We start from the raw sequence: 22,059 nt of genomic DNA, 5'->3' as shown, positions 1-22,059 counted from the left end.
AACTAATCTCTACTACACTTCTTACACCTTCTATACTGCCATTTAATAAATGCCATTGTAACTTTATCATAGGCTACAAATTTTAAAGTTCCTGAGTGTCTGCCGCACTCTACGAAAAATAACCATTAAAAGCTCATCTACAAAATATTGATATTTGTTGCAGACATCTGAGGTTCACTGATCATTATAATTACCATCACATTGCATGTGTTATGGGAACTTCAGCCAACATTATTACCTTTGCTTGTTGCAGCATGTTAAAGGTATGATTGTCTTCTAAAACAGGCTGATTTGCATACAAGATTAGAAAAAGGCCAATCTTACAATGACTGATAACCACTTCTGCCCCTTCAGACAAGCAGCTACTTCCTGGCTGGGGGATGATAAGATCTCAGTGCGCCGGTTGGAAAGTTGCATCACTCTGAAAATAAATTTCCTTTGAAGACGTTTTTAACAACAGCCGTGAGACAGGAATCAGTTGTTGCACAAGAAGCATGAGATGAGCTCTGTCATTTTATTGACTGTGCTATTGTACGAGCGATGAGATACCAACAAAATGCAGCATGTCAGCCTACGGATAATATGGGAACATTAGGGCGATTCAAAGAAATTCAGTGAGTCAAAGTTTGTTTGTACTTCACGTCTCAGGAATTATTATCGTACAAGTCTTACTTGTAGCTATTTTTTTCCTAGAGATCAAGGTGAAGTTTTTTCATAGTTACCGACCAGCCCTTTGATGACAGCAACGTTCTCGTACTGTGTCAAAGTATATTTAGTCTTTGTGTTTTGTCATGGGAATAGCATTTATATTCTACAATATTCTTTGTTGTAGACCTCTAATTTTATTTCTTTAATTGAAGTTTATAACTATTTACATCTTACCTAGGAATGTAGAAACAGAAGTAGGCCATTTTGCTCCTCAAGGCTGTTCATTATACAATTAAATCATGGCTTATCTGTATCTTAACATCTACCCGACCTTGGTTCCGTAACCATTAATACCCTTCCCTAACAATAATCAATCAATCCCAGTTTTACATTTTTCAATTGAGGGAGGGAATGCTGAAACATCTTGATATTTTAATAGTTCATAAAATGAAAATTCTGCAAAGTATTTTATATCGCATTGCACATCTGAAACGCTAACCTAGGGAGCTGTGCCTATTACAGACTAAATTCAGAATAGATAGAATGTAACTGCCACCATTATTAGAACAGTCATTTCAAGAACTGAAAATTAAATTGATTTTAACAGGGGCCCAAACTGCAAATGCCTTGTCCCAGCTCCCTCTTGCTCCACAACAGAGACTCGTGAGAGCTTGCCCATTTTCAGATAGGGGAACTGTGGGTTTGGGCTGCGGGGAGTTGCAGTCCACTCTAATACTGGACTTATTTTTAAAAACTGTTTCAGCCCTATAAGCTCAGATTTCTATGATTAAATATTTTTTTATAAATTACCTTTAGTTCTACAAAAAATTCCTGTAACCGGCTGCTCTGTAACTTCACTTTCACAACTTGCTGAATTCCGTAAACTTTATAATTTCACCAACTGGAACTATTATCCCAGAATCTTAAAGTTCAATGTTTATTTGGTGTCTCTCAGTAGTAGGAAGTACTGATTCATCTGAATTATGTTATTAAGATAGGATACTGGAGCAATCGTTTTAATGTTGTAATCAGAGTTCAACCTTCATTTCTAAAAAACATCTTGCTAAACTTGTTTAGCAGTTTCACTTCTCCTGGCAATGGGTGTGAGAATGAAGTCCATGGTGCATCTTTCAAATCTGCACTTTTAATTAGTGTTTTGCAAAGGTGCACACTTTTCCACAAGTGCTCTTTTGCATACTTCTGCAAACAATGTGAAGGGGAAAAGTGAGCTGCTCTTATTCAAGATTAGGCCAATAGTTCCCCACTCCCCATCAGCAGTATTCTTGCCTGATGTTTAATGTCTGCTGGAAGAGATCCATAAGTGCAGATGCCACTGGAACTTTAATTCTTAGTTTTAATCCTAGGAATGTCCAAACTGAATCTGACAAAAACAAAGATGACAAGCTGATGATAGTAGGAGTTATTTCAGAGGTTATGATCAGTGGAAAAAGCTTGCTGTTGGGTACAGTGACTACTTGAATTTGTATTCTTGGTCATGCTTTTCACACCATTTCCAAAGATCTGGAGGAGGGTGCATCTTGCATTGCCATGTGATTAATATATATAAGATAGCATTCCAAAGGGAACTGGACCAATTAAGTAGGTAAGCTAAGAAGTTTTGTTGATCTGACAGGTTATGAGATGTGTGAAAAATTGAGTCTCAGACTTCATGGAGGTCAGGTCTTTTACCGAGCAATATCTTTGCATAGTCAACAGCATTCTAACAATGTAAAAGCTCCTTATGTTATGAAAACTCAGAAATGAATTTGTTTTAAAATAAAGAGAGAAAATGCTGGAAATAGTCAGCAGATGTGGCAGCATCTGTAGAGAGAAATAGTGTTAACATTTCAGGTTGATGACCTTTCATCAGATCGGTCATCAATCTGAAAAGTTAACCCTGTTTCTCACTCCGCACATGTTGCCAGACTTGCCGAGTATTTTCAGCATTTTCTATTTCTATTTCCAATTTCCAGCAGTACTTTGCTATTGAAGTTGTTTTCACTGGAGCTCAAATATGGAAGCATAGATAACGTGGACAAATGCAAGTATTTAACTTGGACTGCTAGCACAGAATTACATTACAAAATTAACAATTATCTTGTGAGTAGTAGATCTGTGGATAGACTCTACGTAAAAGTGCTGCAACACTTAACCCCTTTTAAAAAAGTAATAAACTGGGCATTATGATTGAGACTGAACAAAACAAAGATAAATATAGATAAAGATAGAAATGCTCTAATCCTCCAGGAGAACATAGTGGTTGCTAACTTCAGATAATAATTATGGACGAAGAAGACTACTTAAGGGGTACATCTTGGTTCATCCATCCAGGAAAATTATGATATTGCCACATTGCAGGATCAATTGCTTTTTAAAAGATTCCAGTGTTTTTATCTCCACTGCTGGAGTTGGAAGTTTATTCATGTTGATCACTCATTGTGTGAAGAAGAATTTCCTGATATATATCCTTCAAGTGCCCTCCAGTTTAAACCTTCGCTTAAGTCCACTTACATATCTTGTTCACTTCATTCTGTATTTTCTGAGCTGCATCTTCGAATTCTGCTGCCCTACTATTGTTAGGATTGCTGCAAATACGATCTCTTTTCATATAAATTAGAAACAGTATTGTTCACCAATCTCCAACTATATCATAACTCACTTAATGAATATTTGTCTCCTATTCTTAAACCATATTCTAATTCATTATTGGGGTTTACCCTGTATCTGTCCAAGAAATGGAAGAGTACAGATATTTCAGAGGTTGCAGGGCTAAAAGAGGTTATAGAGAGGGGAAAAGGCTATGGAGAGATTTGAAAGCAAAGTTGAGAATTTTAAATCCTCCCATAATTTATTTGTTTTAGTTGTTCACTCATTTTGCCAAATTTAACTCTTCTAAAATTCCCAGTCTTCAGTATCAGACTCCCAGATCATGTTAATCTTTATCATTCTGTGATCCCCTAGAAGTGATGCACCTTCTATTTCCTGGGTTATTTACAGATACCAAATCAAGATAAACATTGTCTCTTATGGATCCCTTGACACACCAGGCTAAGAGGTCATGGTGACCTTTAAAATCTCTTGCCATTGAAACCAACTTGTCATAAATTGACAGTATGGGTTAAACAAATATCTTGAAGCTTCGTTGATTGTCTCCAGAGAACAGGATCAAGCTTGCAGTAGCTTCATGTGATTAAATAAATTGGGTAGAGTCCAAGATATGGTACAGCATACATAATCTGGGAAAGAAATAGAGATGATGAATCTGTTTTTTTTCAGCTTTTCTTATTCCATACATTCATATTTCTTCATCTGCTGCTTCTCTCATTCCTCCATCCGCTTCAGCAGGAAATCAATCAAGTGCTGATTTTAATAAATCAGCAATTAGACATAAGGACTGATAAATGTAAAAGCCATTGCCACTTAATGCAGCTTTCTGTGCTCTTATCAGGAATAGTGCTGCTCCTGGTGTTGACTAACAGGATTAAAAAAATAGGGGCTTCAGCCCAAAACATAGATTTTTATGGAAGTGAAAACCCACTGTTACACCATTGACAGAATGTAACACTTCTCCGTAAACTATTCTGGATAATGCAGACACCTATGGGACTTCAGCCCTCTTCATTTTGCATTGCTGCGATGCATTTTGGTGCTACTTTCAACTAGTACCAACCCTCCAGAATTGCACTGGAGTCTCCAGGAATTTAAGGTTAATCTCCAAGACACTGTTTCCAGCTACACTGGAGAAATATTCTTAGCATCATAAAAAAATTTCTATTTTCTTTGTAAGCTTTCATTTCTTAGTTTTAAAAATTAGGGAGATGATAAATAAGCTGTTTTACAGTCAAGAAATGTCTAATCTGGTAATGGTCTCCTCCCTTTCCAATTAGAATGGGAGGTGATGTGCTGTTAGGATGGATGTGTCTGGTGACCTATGGTGGGATTTGGAGGTGGTGCGGTCATGTGACAACATCGCTAGGAGTATTTCCAATCAGAGTTGGCGATCCTAGTTTCAGCAACAGTAATGTACCACAAATGAGGAAGAACCCACCCCCAACCCCTGCCACCCAAACTCCACATCTGCCACCCCACAGGTTACAAAGTCCACCTTGAAAATGCTAATCACCAGTTGTTCTCGTTACATGCAGGCTGAGCTCACCCACACAATACAGTTTTCACATCACTGGCCTGCCCAGACCTTGCTGAAGGGCTCAGTGTTGAGAAATAAAGGTCATTGCTGAACATTTTCTGTGCAAATTAAACCACTACGTCCCTATCCCTGTAATCTTCTCCAGCCCCAAATCATCCAAGTGCCAACACTTATCTAATTCTGGCTCCTAAGCATCTCCAATTTTAATCACTCCACCATTAGTAGATGGAGGTCTTGTGCCTCACTCAGTGGGTAACATCCCTGCCACTGAGCCAGAATCGCTGGTTCAAGTCACATTCGAGGATTTGTTCACTTAAAAGGAGCATTCATCACTTAATTCAAACAGGTTGATAATCAGCCTGCTAATCTTTCCAGCGCTTCCTGACTATTTCCCGAAGGGGAAAGAGTGTGTGAAGATACAAAACAAACAAGCAAATTGGTGGTCATGCCTTCAGCTGTCTTGGCCCTAAGCTTTGGAATTCCCTTCGCAAACCTCTCCAACTCTCGAGATAAAAGCAAAAAACTGCGGATGCTGGAAATCCAAAACAACTCCAACTCTCAATCTCTCTTTCCTGCTACATCGTTGACCAAGCTTTTGACCACTGACTTTGATATCAACTTATGTGGCTTATTTCGTTTTATAATGCTCCTCTGAAACATTATAAAAACTTTTCATTATGTTAAATTACAATATAAACACATGTATTTTTGGTTGTTGCTGTTGACATATTGAATCTAAAACATTATTTACTTTAAAAAAAAAGCAATGTGCTGCAGGTTCTGGAAATCTGAAATGAAAACATAACATACTGGAAACACTTAGTAGGCCAGGCAGCATCCATGAAGAAAAATGACTCTGTCAGAGCTGATGATGTTAAATCTGTTTCTCTGTCTGCAGATGCTGCTTGATCTGCTGAGCGCTTTCAGCAATTTATGTTTTTATTTGTTATTTACTTCTTTGTATGTTGTTGCATTTTTTAAGGACAGTACAGAAAAGAAAGAGTACGCAGTACAGAATCTGTAATATTCTAAATATAATCTCAATGGCAAGCACAGATAAAGGTAAGATAAAGCAGCATTTCTTGATTTTACCTCTCTAATGCTAAGGCAATAGCTATAGGCACTAACTATTAGCTGCTATTTTCTAAAATGACAAGTAGGTAATTAAGAGACACAAAATGTCCATTCTTTGATGTGGCTCTGTGTGACATGACAGTTTTTAAAGGGTAGATGAATATGACCATAAATTTGGTGTTTAGCAAACTTGAAAGGGCTGAAATTTGACTTGAGGAGGAATACAAAATTGCGCCGGTCACCCATTATATATATGTATGTGATATTCAGTTCCATTGAGGTCAGTGGGATCTGTTGAAGTATGTGACAGGTGGCAGAAGTGTTCCTGACTGCTTTGCAGCCCGCCCAAGTCAAATCGAACCCTTGAAGTAGTCTATCTTAGGAAATTTTGAGGGAAGAATTTGTTTGCATAGTGTCACTAGACTTATCTTGATTCCGCCGCAGGCTGACACCTGTGCAGGCTGTGTGAAGTTCCCCAATAACGTCAGTGAAGAATGATGCATGGGCTGCACAGGGAGCGACTCACAACGTTGCTGGCCACAGGGAATCAAGATAAGTCTGTGTAACACCAATAGAAGTGGCACTGCATGAGCGAATTACTCCCACTCGAGGTTAAAAATTCAGTTCAGTGTTCATCATTCATCCATACCAGCAAAATGAATGAAAGGTAGCCACTGATGATGAAAACGTTCTCAGATGAAATAAATATTGTCCATGTCTGTATTTAAGTTTAGGATTTATACATATACATCACCTACTTTCCTCATTATCAGGGCATTAAACTTTGCATCCTAAATACTGGCTAAAATTTCTAAATCTCAACTGTGGAAGCTTGCAGATAAGTTGGAACAGTAAATAATATTGATTTTTAAATTACCTCATTTGATGTAAACTATATTTTCTGAATTCATCTGGTGTTAGAATTCAGTAAATTCTGGTTTTGCATTTTAAAATGTTTTAAATAATCTGTAGAAAATGAGGTTGTCTGTTATTTTTTAAAAGTGTCATTTGAACAGTGTATCTCTGACACTTCTTGCAGTAAGGTTTAATTACCTAAATCTCAGTTTAGCCTATGGGGTGTGACATTCAGATAGGTTGTAACATTCAGCTCCCATGACATGAATCTTTTACATCAAAAGTGTATGTTTTTAAAACATTAAATTGAACAAGCATTTTATGCAAATTGAACAGTAAAGAGGGGTCTCCTCTCTTCTATGTTCACTGTGGGTGTGAGACATAGCTGTCTCTTCCATGGCCAGTTGATTTGAAACAACATGCCTGTGTTCACAGGCTACAGTGAACTTTTTTTTTTCTGGAGTTTGAATTTGCATATGAAGTGCAGCCTCCACAATGTGTGTTATTTGCTTCAATTGCCAAAGGATGATGGCTCCTACCAGTCCACCTCGAGGGGGTTTTGCTTTTATACTCTGTGCTCTGCCCCGATGGTATACTCATGTGAGATTCAGCTGAGCAGTCTGACACTTCTCCAACTGCTGTTTCATCTTCCAGGAAACCCCAGCAAGAATGCACAAACCTTAAAGTTGCCACTGTTTCTAAGCAGAGAAACTACGGCGTATCCAGCCTAAACCTTGCTCAGATCACTCGGGTGAGCGTAATGATGTCCCTGGGACAGCTAGCTAAGGGGGCTAGCCTGGATGACCTAATCGAGACCTGCATTCAGTCCTTTGGTAAGATTTACTTTCCTTTCTGTAGAGCACATTGTTCATTGTGGATGGAAACCTCATCAATAGGTCTTTTCCCTCGACAACAGCTTATAGCAGCTGCCTTTCATTTACCAATTGTTTCATCATTTTGTAGAGTTGCTTTTTATTATAAGTATGTTTTTATTTTGTGATTTTGGAACTATAAATGTATTTTGGAAGGTTTAATCTCACTTCTCTGAATTAACTGCCATCACAAAATGTTTAATAATAATTTCCATGGAATAACTGTAAGGGGCTTATAAAATGCCATAATGTCATTTTAAGACAAGGTTTTATTGTAGACAATCTGAAGCTATCACAGCTAGTTAATAGATTACAGAGTATGACTGCATAACATGGCTTTTGTTAAAGATAAATGCAATCTTGGGCAAAATATTTAGTTGCATGGATGCATGATTAAAAATCATTGTTCGATTCCAAATAAGAGGAACAACTGGAATGTTCAAAAAATAAATCTTTAAAACCACAAAATAATCAGATTCAGTTATTTCACCTTATTCAGAGAACAGAGTAAAAAGATTTATTATGGTTATTCCTTCTGTACTGCCATCTTCTAAAGAATTATTTTTGATATGATGGGTTGAAATTGAGGGCTTGTGATGATGAGCTCCAACAATTTATCTTGCCTGAGCTCTGTGAGGGAAATGAATTCTGCCACATTACTGAGGAAAGTGGATGAGAACTGATGCTGTTCAGAAATTAATTCACGCGTGCCTGTCTTTATGTTTGTACCTACCTGGATCAGGGAGGGAGGTCGTTCAGACAGAAGCCTGTGTGTGCCGCTAGTTTGAGAACACAGCATTTGCTATGATTAGCTTGCAGAGTTCATCTTGCACAACGATTGTATAGAGCTCTGTCAATTTAGGCAACTTCCTGATCGGGGTTAATAGTGGGCTAGCCCTAAATAGGTTGGTAGCGAAGGAAAACACGCACATAAATAATTATTAAACACTTCATCCATACATTTTCTGCGGAGAATTGTAAAGCAGTATATTCCTACTAGCCTCAGTTTGATGGATATTAAGCTTCAAATCTTTTGTGAGAACACTATATGTAGGATGGTGTTAATTGTTTCAGAGTTTGATCAATTTAGTTGTCCTTGAAAGACACATGGTGAGTTAAATACTTTCTATCTTATTTGAATGTTCTCTTACAAGTCAACATTCTTTGGGTGCCTTTGGATAATACCTCTAGTATCACTATTTATAGGAAACAAAGGTGCCAACTTCTAGTTCAGAGTTTGAAATACAACTCCAGGGTTTTGAAATAATGCCAAACAGATAATGTATCTTTATAAGCCATTGGTATTTGCACTACAGCCTTGCCAAGTGATAGATAACAATATCTCGCTGTTATTGAATTATGTTATTTCAATTCTCTCACTATATCAATCCTGTTTCTTGGTACACTTATTTTGCTGTGAATGTAAAGTTAAAGAAAAGTTGTTTTACTTAGCCCTCATTAAAAGCCTCCCAACTTAATGGAGAATTTTCTTTAATATTACACATAGAACATACTTTGCATTTTACATTATTTCGCTGCTTGATAGACTCATGCATACTTGCACAGCACAATGCAGAACTGCATCAAGATCATTACTAGTCAAAATAACTAGGTATTTCCTCAGACTGCTCATCTGTTGCCATAAGGTTCATTTACCATCTCTTTCTATTCTGCTGAGACTATTTCACAGATTGACAGCATGCATGAAACAAAATCGAATTTCTGAGTAGCCATCATGTTCAAGTTGTTGGCTAGTACCAGGTTGTAATGCCATTTATATAATAGATACCAATTGTGAACTACTTTGAAGCAGCCAACAGTTTTCAATGCCATTATCAAAGAATCTTCAGGATGTAACATTGGTTATATAGCAAACTTTCTACTTGATTGGCAGCTACCACTGTCACCTAGGTTGATTACTCTGAACTAAAATTACTTCTGTTTATGATGGTTGTAATCTTTGGAAAAGCCATCCAATACCCCCTTCAGTTCAAACTGTTGTCAGGTTGCTGTCACACTATTTCAGCCAACTGTGGCTATCATCTCTTCAACTACAATCGGTTGATTGAACTATCATATGCTACTGATGCTCAGAAATCTCCAATTTCCCTTGATCCTTTTTTCAGTGGCTTGCCAATTCAGAAAAAGGGTCCTTGACTAAAAGGCTGCAATACACAGAGAGCATTGAATGGTTGTAAGTCTGTTACATAGCTATAAATTACTGGGGTTTGGGGGGGGGTGCTGTTTATTGTCCATTTAAGGGCCTCAATTGGCCATCGATGAACCTTTCCGCCCTGGGCGTAATCAGGGCAGTGGTGGAGTCACCATCTGGCACCCTCCTGCCTAATTGCAACCCCCCAGCCTCCAAATTTGCCTCAGGAAAGAGCATGAAATTCTGCCAAAGCAGTCAGCCCAACTGGTCTATACCAGTGATTATGCTCCACACGAGCCCTCTCCCATTTAATTTTCTTTTCTCATTTTGCCCTCATATTCCTCTATTCTCTTTTCCCCTCTTTTATGCATCAAACTTCCCTTTAAATATATCAACGGTATCTGCTTGAAGCGTTCTAGCTGGCAGCAAGTTCCACATTCTCACAGCACTCTATGTAAAGGAAATTCTTTATTGGATCCGTTAGTGGATATTTTAAATGTATGCCCTCCTTTTTGGGCTAACCCACAAGTGGAAACAATAGCCAGGATTTTCCGGCCCTGCCCATGGCGGGAATCGGCTTGAGTGGGATCAGAAAACTTGGAAGACAGTCAAAAGTCTGTTGCTGGACTAGAAAATCCTGCCCAAATTCTCCACATTTACCCTACTGAATTCCTTAATAATTTTGAAGACTTCTTCTGGGTCCCCTCTGGTGAACTCATAGAATGACATAGTACATAAGGTGAGCAATCAGCGACGTGTCTATGTTGGATCTCCATATACCTGAAATCCCTTCAACTATTTGTCCAAATCCCTTTTGAAAGTTATTATTGCATCTGCTTCCAGCACCCTTCCAGGAATGCACTCCATAATCATAAAAAATTGTTGTGTTAAAAAAAAAATGCTTTTCTTGCTTCTGGTTCTTTAGTCAATTATTAAATCTGTTAGTCTTCTTTTCCATAGACAGAACTCCAGTCTGTTTACTACTCAATCTCTACTGATAGTTGCATCCTGTCAATTCTAGTAATATACTTGTAAATCTTTCCTGTACTTTCTCTAATGTTTCAAAATTTAACATTTTGTAAAGCATTGTTTAATTATGTTACAAGTTAATGCTTTTGAATTCTAATTCAATTGTTTTTTGACCTGTCCTCCTAAAGTCAAGTGAGTATATGAAAGAAAAAATGAATTTATATTTAATATAGGGCAAATGGCCCTTTTCAGCTTAAAATAAAAACATGCAAATACAGCAAGTATGATTAAATTAAGAATACAGAATACTGGAAATGCACAACAAATCCATCAACTTACTGTTAAGTCTTTTCCCTTTGAACAATCATAACCATATCAGTTATTTTATTTTCATTATTGAACTGATAAAGTCAAATTAATAATTGCTCCATGATAAGAAACACTCAAGATAGTCTGTGATAGATGTCCAAACAGGTTTGCATGACCTTGAGTCATATTGTTTTAATTAACAAAGATAAGCTAACAACTCCATCCTCTTGCTCAGATATTACAAAGCTTAAGGTTCATACTTCTGTTTGAAGCTGCTGTTCCTTAAAACAGAAATAATAATGTTTCCAAAGTCATGATTCTACTGGTTACAACTACTAAACTATTGTGGGTGTGATTTCTTGATTATTTTCTCCCCCATCCATCTCAAATTATCTGGAACATTGTTACACCTTATTTATAATGGAGTGCAAGTGTTAGGTTTCAGAATCGTTTAGGGTCTGTGTGTAACACAAAGGCCTTATGATCATATCAGGCATTTGTGTAACCCAGAAAGATTATAAATCACACTGGAACTAGCAGATTTGATAATGAACAAATCCTCAAAAGGAAATTTGAGAGTGCTTACAGATGATAAGTAGATACCTGATATATCTAAAGGACCAATAGGGGGAGACATTGGGTCCCATAGCACTCATTTTAAGGCTTTCTAATGTTTGACAATGGCATCCTCTGACAGGAAGTGCACAAGATGCCATCTTGGTGAAGGGGTAGTCCACCCATGCACCTAAAACCGCAGGCAGATTATAATGTCAATGAGTTCATATCTCAGATTTGACATCAGCACTGCCACTGCCGAATGCCATGCTCCAAACTACACCCTATCTTAACCTTGCACAGTTGAACATGACTTTAAATTGCACGAATGATCATGAACTACTTACAGGTTAGTGACTGGATTATTTCATCTGAATTTTGGTGCAATTGCAGGCATTTCTAAAGCTTTCCTATGGTTGTCTAATGTTTCAATAGTGTATAAAGAATAGTGCTGAAGTAGTTTTTTATATTTAAAAGTTTGTGCTAAAAAAAGTTGCTTCCAGACAAGGTGGCCTGGCAGACCTACCTCCTAGAATTGAACATGCTTGGAAAAATGAAGAGAGCCCATGCAGAGCAGGATAGTTTACAAGAAGAGGGCAAAAGGGGATGAGATGGACTCCTGTAGGAGATCATATCCATTGAATCTCTTTTCTCACCTCAATGACAGCAAGGAAACATGCATGAGAAGTCTTTGTTTTGTTGAAGAAGTCTTGACTGAAATCTGCCAACTGCTGCAACCTCTAAGCAGGGCAAGGACTTTGTCTAAGGCAAGGTGACTGTGGTTCTTAGTTTTTGTGCAGTTGACTTCTTCCAAGCTGCTGCTAGAAATACGAGCAGTATCTCACAGTTTGCACTGCAGTACACAGGTCACTAACTTTATTTATACAAAGCGAGTTAACTTCATACCCTCTTAGAGCAAACTCAAGGTGGACTGTAGGGATTGTAGGCTTCCCCATTGTGCAGGATGCAATTAACTGCATGAAAATTGTCCATTTGAATCATTGTTCGGGACTTTCTGTGTTTGCCAGCGTCGAGCATGTTCAGTGGTGGGCAGGCAATAAGGCGCGATCGGATTCACTTGGCGTGAAACCATTTTCTGATCGTCTGCTCAGCCCACTGATGGCAAGCCGCGTTTCCCACCATCGGATGTCAGGAACCTCATTGTAATACATCAGCATATCGTTATAAGGCCAGCCCGCCCGACTCAACCCCCCTCCCGCTGGATCGTGCATTCACGTCAGCAGGAAAACACGCCGATGTGTTTGACAACAGCTCATGAGCAACATGCACGTGGCAGGCTGCACTTCACTTGGGGCTTCGAGGTTTGTTTGCCGACCTTGCTTCGGCCAGCACTCAGTCATCAGCGCCAGGCTTCACAGACAGCACCACGTCACTGTTAGGGAGGCTCATGAGTTGGTCTCTACCTACCAGACCAGCCATATGTGGGTAGCTTTTCAATGGCTGCAGGGTGGGGTCTTGCTTGGGGATGGGGGAGAAGCAGCCTCAGGCAAGGGAAGAGGCTGCAGGATGAGGGCTGTACTGGGGAAGGAGGGTATCCCAGGATGTGTGTGTGGGTGCACATGTTGATCTGTGCAAGAGGCCTCAAGATGGTGAAGGCTCAGAGGAGATGAGGCCAGATGGACATGTGATGGTATATGTGTGAGAATGGGTGGTGATGTCTCTTGAGCTGGCATTCAATGAGATGCCACTGAATGTATGATGGGCTTGAATGTGTGAGTTTAGAGTGATGAGATGGTGGCCATACCCTGGCTGCATGGATGAGATCATTCATCCTCTTCTATGCAGCATTGAGACTGACCACCACTGCCATCACCTACCAAGCCAGAGTGGTAATGTAGCTACCCCTCCTGCGGCCAGACCGGGGGTGGGGGACATTACAACGGGCCTCCATGGTGTCCAAAAGACACTCGAGGGCTGCAGTCTTCTTGACTTTCGGGGCCATGTCTTCTTTGCTGCAGTCCTGGGCAGGAAGCACTGAGTGCAGCTGTACTTTTAATTGCCTGGCATGATGAAGCAGCGAGGTGATGGTGTGGCGGGCAAATCAGAGTCTGCCCACAATGGAAACAGTGTGTTTTCTGGGAATGCATAAGTAATGTGGTGGGTTTGGGACTATACAGTGTGAAAACCCACCATTGCGGCCAACGGGTAAAATGACGTTTTACTCGCCCCCAACCGCACTTAGTGCAAATCTGGGACAATTCCACCAATTATGGCAAGACAAAGGGTGACTAGAGTAGGGTTATCCACTGATGCCATGATACATGATACATGACTCTGGACTGGAACCCATGCACACTTGTACAGCTGACCTACAATGACAGCCATGCTGCTGCAAGGAACATTACAGAACACGCAATCAGCTTGCTCAGGCAACGTTTCTGCTGCCTGGATCATCCTGGAGAAGACCTGCAGCGCTCAGTGGGGAAGGTTTGTGGCAGTATGCTGCACGATACACAAGCTGACCATCCTGAAGAACACCTTTGTCAGGTGAGAAGCTCAGGTGCAGCAGCAAAAGGAACGAGAGGAGGATTTGCAACAGGAAGTGGATGAACAGGAAGAGGAAAGGAGGCTATAATGTAGACAGCCTCTTTGTGCTTGAACTCAACATGGCATAACTGATGAGTAATCTCAACCACACCCCTCCATTCACGCCACCTTGACTTGGAACTCTATTGCCTTTCCTTCACTGTCACTGGCTCAAAATCCCTCCCTGACAGCACTCTGGGTGTGCCTACACCACATGGACTTCAGCGGTTCAAGAAGGCAGCTCACCACCACCTTCTCAAGTGCAATTAGGGATGGATGGGTAATAAATGCTTGCCTGGCCAGGCAATGAATTAAAAAAATAATAATCTCCACTCCTTACCTTCCATCTATCACCATAATGTAACAAATAAAATAAAAACCACCAGAAAGTGCACATTCCAATCCAAATGTATAAACTCAATCATCACAATATAAATATAAAAAGGAATGAATCTCCTGCTTGTATTCCCTTAGTGACTGCCTCTTATGTGTCTATGCCTGTCCTGGTGTTCCTCTGCAGTGCTACCCCAGTGGCTGTACCACGGCTGGTGGAAGACTGCTGACCTTCATTTGAGGAGACTGCAGATGGCCCTGCAGGTCGACCTTGAAAAGCTCTGGCCCAGCATGAGACTGCACCATCTTGGCCTGGGAGGCAGCAGTCTGCGCTGACTGGCTGATGGGCAACAGCAAGGGCACTGGCAGAGTGGCAGGGGTGGGAGCATGAATGCTGTCACCTGCAGAGAGGATAACAGGTTCATGCTGCATGGAGCCACTGCCACTCCCCAGGACGGTGCCTCTGCAATCCTTTAAATCTGCTAGAGGGCATGTTGCTGGGCTGATGTGAGGCTCTGGAAGAAACACCTCAACAGTGGTGTCCAGAGCCATGATGGCAGCAACCTGCTTGCGAGGCAGGGTTCCAAGCTTCCCCCTGCAGCAACCAGACCTTTGTGTGTGTGTGTGTGTGTGTGTGTGTGTGTGTGTGTGTGTGTGTGTGTGTGTGTGTGTGTGTGTGTGTGTGTGTGTGTGTGTGTGTGTGTGTGTGTGTGTGTGTGTGTGTGTGTGTGTGTGTGTGTGTGTGTGTGTGTGTGTGTGTGTGTGTGTGTGTGTGTGTGTGTGTGTGTGTGTGTGTATGTGTGTGTGTGTTTGCAATGGAAGCTGTGAAATCAGTTGATTAGTGGCCGTTTTACCAGGTTGGCGTTTTGCAGACAGCAGATCCACCAGCAGCAGTCTGGGGGTGGTGGGGGGGGGGGGGGATTGCTTATTAAACCTATGGGTGGGCCACAGGCAGAAAAAGCAGCCCCACAGCCCCAGTGCTTTCCTCCGAGGGATTTCCCATCCATCAATCGCATCAATAGCATTTTAGCCCATTTGCTGTAAGCGCAGGGCTTCTGCCTCCGTAGTGGTGGCCCTGCTGAGGTTCCTGAGCAGCTGACCATCAGATTGCTGACCAGCAATTAGACAGACATCCCGGTGGCACCTATCCAATCAGCTGCCGCCTGTAAAATTGAGGGGGAGGTCCCACCGGCCTGCTGTACTTGTTGCTGACAGACATTTCTGGACCGTGATGGATTTGACAAAATCCTGCCTGTTAACTCTGTTTCTCGCTACAGATGCTGCCTGACCTGCTGAGTACATCAAGCATTTTTGCTTTGTTTCAAATTTCCAACATCTGCAGTATTGTGCTTTTGTCATAATGTATTAATATTAATATTATTGTCATATGCTGCAGGTATTGATTTGTGTCAAAAATATAACATGATGAGCAGCAAGTTGTGTTGGTTGGGAATCAGAAAGAGAATCCAAGTGGCATTAGTATAAACTTTTCTTTTTCTTAGACCCCTGGTCGTGCTTTTTTCTCATGTTTTCAATAGCTGGAGAATGAGAGAGAGCAAAAATGCAAATTTGGAGAGAATGTTATCCCAGCATTCGTACTGTGGATCTTATGTTCATCTGAGGCTGAGTGCCCAGATTAAAATTTCACTTCTAAAAGATCCCATCATATGTACGTTCAAAAGATGAAGGTTGTCAATAATCTTGCAATAACATGGCTTTAAGAAGTAATTAAATATTTAATAAATATACACAATGGCACTGATATTATGCTGTGCAAATAGCATTTTCTTTTCCTTTATTATTTCATTGCTGGCAGGCCAGCGTTTGTTACCCGTCTCTATAAACACCCTTGAACTGAGTGGCTTGCTAGGCCAGTTCAGAGTCAGTCACATTGTCGTGGCCAGACCAGGTAATGATGGCAGATTTCTTTCCCTAAAGGACATTAGCGAACTAGATGGGATTTTACAACAGACTCATGATAGCTGTCATGGTCACCATTACTGAGACTAACTTTATATTCAACGTTTACTAATTGAATTTAAATCCCACCAGCTGCTGTGGTGGGATTTGAACCCATATGCCCAGAACATTAGCCTGGATCTCTCCATTACTAGCCCAGTGGTACCACCACTATGTCATTGTCTCCCCTTGCATGTACGCGAAATAGATCAAATAGCAGACTAAAAAATTTAATGGAAATATAGAAACATACAAGATTTGTAGCACAGAAAGAGGCCATTTGGCCCAATGTGACTGTGCTGGCTCAAAAAGAACTTTACAGTCTAACCACACTTTCCAGTTCTTGGTTCATAACCTTGAGGTTCAAATGCATATTAATTATAAATGCAATGGGTGTTTCTGCCTCTACCACCCTTTCAGGCGGTGAACTCCAGATGTCTACTTAGCTCTGGGTAAAAAAACACTCTCAACTCCCCTTTAATCCTGCCAATTAACTTAAATCTATGCCTCCCGGTTATTAACCTCTCTACTAAGGAAAATAGATCCTTCCTATCAGCTCTATCTGGAATCCCCATAATGTTTTACCCCTCAATTAAATCTCCCCTCAGCCTCCTCTGTTCCAAAGAAAACAACCCCAGCCTATCCAATCTTTCCTTATAGCTAAAATTCTCCATTCCTGGCAACAATTTTGTAAATCTCCTCTCTAGTGCAATCACATCCTTCCTGTGTGCGATGATCAGAACTGTACGCAGTACTCTAACTGTGGCCAAACTAGTGTTTTATACAGTTATATCATACCTCCCTGCTGTTATGCTCTACACTTCAGCGAATAAATGAGTGTCCCATGTGCCATCTTAACCACCTTACCTACCCATCCTGCTACCTTCAGGGATCTGTGGACATGCACTCTCATGTCCTTCTGTTCCTCTACAAGTCCCAGTATCCTACCATTTAAGCTGCATTTCCTTGCCTTGTTTGCCTGCCCTAAATACATTATCTCAACCTGACCAGTGCATTGATATCTCCCTGAAGTCTATAGCTTTCTTCCTCAGTAACTACCACAAGGCTAATTTTTGTTTCATCTGCAAACTTTTTAATCATGCTCCCTGCACTTAAGTCAAGTTAGTCAGACATGACCTTTACTTAACAAATCCATGCTGACTGTCCTTGATTAATCCACGCCTTTTAAAGTGACAATTTATACTGTCGCTTAGAATTTTTTCCAATAATTTGCCCACCACCAAAGTTTGGCTGGTTCATGGTTCAGCAAATAATCACCAATGGACGTGCCTTCAGGCAGAGAACTGGAGCATGAATTTAGTACTTATTTGATAAACTCACTGATTAATAGGAACAAATTTTAGCAGCGGTTCTTACCGTTGAACTGATTTGAAGCCATTGTCAGAATTATTCTAGTCATGTTGGTGGAGATTCTAATGATGGCTTGGATCACAGACTCTAACACTTATCTGCCTGAGTTATCAATGTTAATGATGCTGCTTTAGGAAAACACCAAGTGCCAGGAACATTACTCACAGGGCGGAGGTAAAACCTGGAGAAAGATATTCCTGAACGTACACCACTTCTTGTAGCTGGCCCAGAATAGTATTGACAAAAGCTTAGCCACTAGCCTTTTTTTAGCATGGGGTTGACAAACAAGAGACAAAAATTAATAGGAAAACACTGAAAGCAACTGCCCAATTGAGGTAAATTGGTTGTCCAGATGCCACCTCTTCATATTCCAACCAAGCCAGCAACCTGAAGCTGCACAATTAGCACAGTCTCTATCAGTCAGAATACCCCTAAGCCTGCACCCTCCCAGGAAGAGGACACAGCCCTGCTTTGTTTTACACAACGAGCTGGAGTGTTTAATGGAGAAGCTGAGTGGAGGTCAGGTGGTTCCTCTTATCAATGCTGGGGAGTATAAAACAACAGAGAGGCCTTTGCCATACATTGCTTCGGATCTAGTTAAAGATTGAGATATAATATCTGATTGAGATGTACTAAAATGGTTCTTCTAATTACTATACAATCATGATTTTGATCATTTTTAATATTATACATACGATTGATTTTGTAAGCTTGCAGAGAGTTACAGGTTAAAAATTAAACTTCAAAGCCTTTTAATAAGCAACACTTTCCCGACCAACCTGTTCTTGAATACCATTTTCTTGCACATGTGATAGCTTCTAGTGCTTCATGTGGATTCTGTACACAAAAGGATGACTTTGTCTAAAAGAAGCCAATTAAATGGTATAGATAGGCAATTGTAGATGTGATACATAACTAGAAGCCCAGAGCTAGATCACTTGTTGCACCTCAGACTGAACTTAGCTGCTGGCATACATGGATGTATGGCCAGAGTTTCGCTGGTCAGAAAGTTGGTGCTCTGAGAGAATAAAAAAGATTCCATACTAAGTTTAAAATGTTGCTAGGATTCCTTAATATTTTAAAATTGTGACATTGTACCAGCCTGGAACAATATTGAACCTGAGGCAAAGACCTTAGGGGTAGAAATTTATATTGAACAATAGCGCAAAATGGGCATTAATGCATTGGCACTATATTATCCTCCCCGACAATTCTTTCTATTGACTTCAGTAGAACTGAATTGCATGCGAGATGCACAACAGACAGCTCATGCAATATCGCCCATTTAGCATTACCTCCCCAAGGTTGAATTTCACCCCCATCTTGATGCTGGGACGTCATCCACCAGAGCAGGTTTCAACTCTACCTACTTTTGTGTGCTGTGGAATTGGATTAGGTTTTAACAATTTTGTGTTGATGCACATCTGAAATTACTTTGGACTGGCAAGAGGGACATGAATAAAAATTCTAGAATCCTTCTCAAAATGTTTTAATTAAAAAAAACCTGCATTTGTACTTGACATATTTAAAACACATTTGTTTATTTTTTTCCTTGAATGCAAGGATCACTGGCATGGCCAGCATTTGTTGCCTGTCCCTAATTTTTTAAATTTGTTCATCGGATGTGATTGTCACTGGCTGGGCCAGCATTTATTGCCCATCCCTAGATGTCCTTGAGAAGGTGGTGGTGTGCTGCCTTCTTAAACCACTGCAGTCCATGTGTTGGAGGAACACCCACAATGCTGTTAGGAAGGGAGATCCAGGATTTTGACCCAGCGACAGTGAAGGAAAGGCGATATAGTACCAAGTCAGGATGGAGTCTGACTTGGAGGGGAGGCTTACAGGTGGTGTGTTCCCATGCATCTGCTGCCCTTGACCTTCTAGAGGGTAAAGGTCGTGGGTTTGGAAGGTGCTGTTGAAGGAGCATTGGTGAGTTGCTGTAGTGCATCTTGTAGATGGTACATACTGCTGCCATTGTGCGTTGGTGGTGGAGGGAGTAAATGTTGAAGGTGGTAGATGGGGTGCCAATCAAGCGGGCTACTTTGTCCTGGATTGTGTTGAGCTGCTTGAGTGTTGTTGGAGCTGCAGTCATCCAGGTAAGTGGAGATTATTCCATTACATTCCTGACTTCTGATTTGTAGATAGTGGTAGGCTTTGGGGAATCAGGAGGTGACTTACTCGCCGCAGAATTCCCAGCCTCTGCCCTGCTCTTGTAGCCACAGTATTTATATGGCTGTTCCAGCTCAGTTTCTAGTGAATGGTAACTCCCCAGGATGTTGAAAGTGGGGAATTCAGTGATGGTAATGCCATAAGACCATAAGACATAGGAGCAGAAAATAGGCCATTCGGCCCATCGAGTCTGCTCCGCCATTCAATCATGGCTGATAAGTTTCTCAACCCCATTCTCCCGCCTTCTCCCCGTAACCTTTGATCCCCTTACCAATCAAGAACCTATCTATCTCGGTCTTAAATACACTCAATGACCTGGCCTCCACAGTCTTCTGTGGCAATGAATTCCATAGATTCACCACTCTCTGGCTAAAGAAGTTTCTCCTCACCTCTGTTCTAAAATGTCTTCCCTTTACTCTGAGGCTCTGCCCTTGGGTCATAGTCTCTCCCACTAATGGAAACATCTTCCCCACGTCCACTCTATCCAGGCCTTTCAGTATTCTGTAAGTTTCAATCAGATCCCCCCCTCATCCTTCTAAACTCCATCGAGTATAGACCCAGAGTCCTCAAACGTTCCTCATATGTTAAGCCTTTCATTCCTGGGATCGTTTTCGTGAACCTCCTCTGGACCCTCTCCAGGGCCAGCACATCCTTCCTGAGATACGGGGCCCAAAATTGCTCACAATATTCTAAATGTGGTCTGACCAGAGCCTTATGAAGCCTCAGCAGCACATCCCTGCTTTTACATTCTAGTCCTCTCGAAATAAATGCCAACATTGCATTTGTCTTCCTAACTACCGCGTCAACCTGCAAGTTAACCTTAAGAGAATCCTGGACTAGGACTCCCAAGTTCCTTTGCACTCCAGATTTCTGAATTCTCTCCCCATTTAGAAAATAGTCCATGCCTCTATTCTTCCTACCAAAGTGCATGACCACACACTTCCCCACGTTGTATTCCATCTGCCACTTCTTTGCCCATTCTCCTAACCTGTCCAAATCCTTCTGCAGCCTCCACTACCCTAAGAAACTCCTGCAGCGATGTCCTGGGACTGAGATGATTGCCCTCCAACAACCACAACAATCTTCCTTTGTGCTAGGTATGACTCCAAACAGTGGAGAATTTTTCCCCTGATCCCCACTGACTTCAATTGTACTAGGGCTTCCTTGATGCCACACTTGGTCAAGTACTGCCTTGATGTCCAGGGAAGTCACTCTCACCTCGCCTCTTGATTCAGCTGTTTTGTTCATGTTTGGACCAAGGCTGTAATGAGGTAAGAAGCCGAGTGACCCTGGCGGAACCCAGACTGAGCATTAGAGAGCAGGTTGTTGATCTGTAAGTGTTGCTTGATAGCACTATCAATGACAACTTCCATTACTTTACTGATGATGGAGAGTAGATTGCTGGGGCAGTATTGGCCAGATTGGACTTTTCCTCCTTCTGTGGATATGACATGCATGTGCAATTTTCCACATTTTTGAGTCAATTCCAGTGTTGTCACTGTGCTGCAACAGCTTGGTAAGGGCACAACCAGTTCTGGAGCATAAGTCTTCAGTACTGCTGCCGGGATGTTGTCACGGCCCAAAGCCTTTGCAGTACCCAGTGCCTTCAGCTGTTTCTTCATATTATGTGCAGTGAATCAAATTAGCTGAAGACTGGCATGGGGATGTTGGGGACCTCAAAGGCCGAGATAGTTCGCCCGGTCGGCACTTCTTGCTGAAGAAGGTTGAAGAGCTTCAGCCTTGTCTTTTATCCTGATGTGCTGGACTTCCCCCATTATTGAAGATGGAGTTATTTGTAGAGCCTCCTTGTCCAATTAGTTGTTTAATTGTCCATCACCATTCATGACTGGATGTGGCAGCACTGCAGGGCTTTGATCTGATCCATTGGTTGTGGGTTGCTTAGCTCTGTCTATTGCACGCTGCTTCCATTGTTTGGAACTGTGTAGTGAATGTTGTAGCTTCACCAGGTTGTCACATCATTCTTAGGCATGCCTGGCTCTCCTACACTCCTCTTTGAACCAGGATTGATCCCCTGGCTTAATGGTGGAGTGAAGGGATATGCTGGGTCCTGAGATTACAGATTGTGGTTGAATACAACT

The 22,059-nt window shown here is 41.2% G+C and overlaps 1 protein-coding gene across 4 annotated transcripts in view; it reads left to right on the top strand.

The window, feature by feature from the left end:
* The first annotated feature begins 394 nt into the window (after window positions 1–394).
* LOC121292760 (RAS guanyl-releasing protein 1-like) overlaps window positions 395–22,059 on the top strand; it is an 84,712-nt gene continuing 63,047 nt past the window's right edge. The window contains exons 1-3 of one of the 4 annotated variants that reach the window (XM_041215117.1): window positions 399–614; window positions 5,778–5,857; window positions 7,431–7,557. In XM_041215117.1, coding sequence (XP_041071051.1) covers window positions 7,485–7,557 — 73 coding nt within the window. In that variant the 5' untranslated portion in view covers window positions 399–614; window positions 5,778–5,857; window positions 7,431–7,484. Of the gene's footprint in view, window positions 615–5,777; window positions 5,858–7,378; window positions 7,558–22,059 lie in introns of all 4 variants that reach the window. The other 3 variants (XM_041215116.1, XM_041215115.1, XM_041215118.1) reach the window with 3 other exon arrangements.

The sequence above is a fragment of the Carcharodon carcharias genome, chromosome 20 (assembly GCF_017639515.1).
Source record: "Carcharodon carcharias isolate sCarCar2 chromosome 20, sCarCar2.pri, whole genome shotgun sequence".
Lineage (NCBI taxonomy): Eukaryota > Metazoa > Chordata > Chondrichthyes > Lamniformes > Lamnidae > Carcharodon > Carcharodon carcharias.
This window is presented reverse-complemented; position numbering and strand designations above follow the sequence as displayed.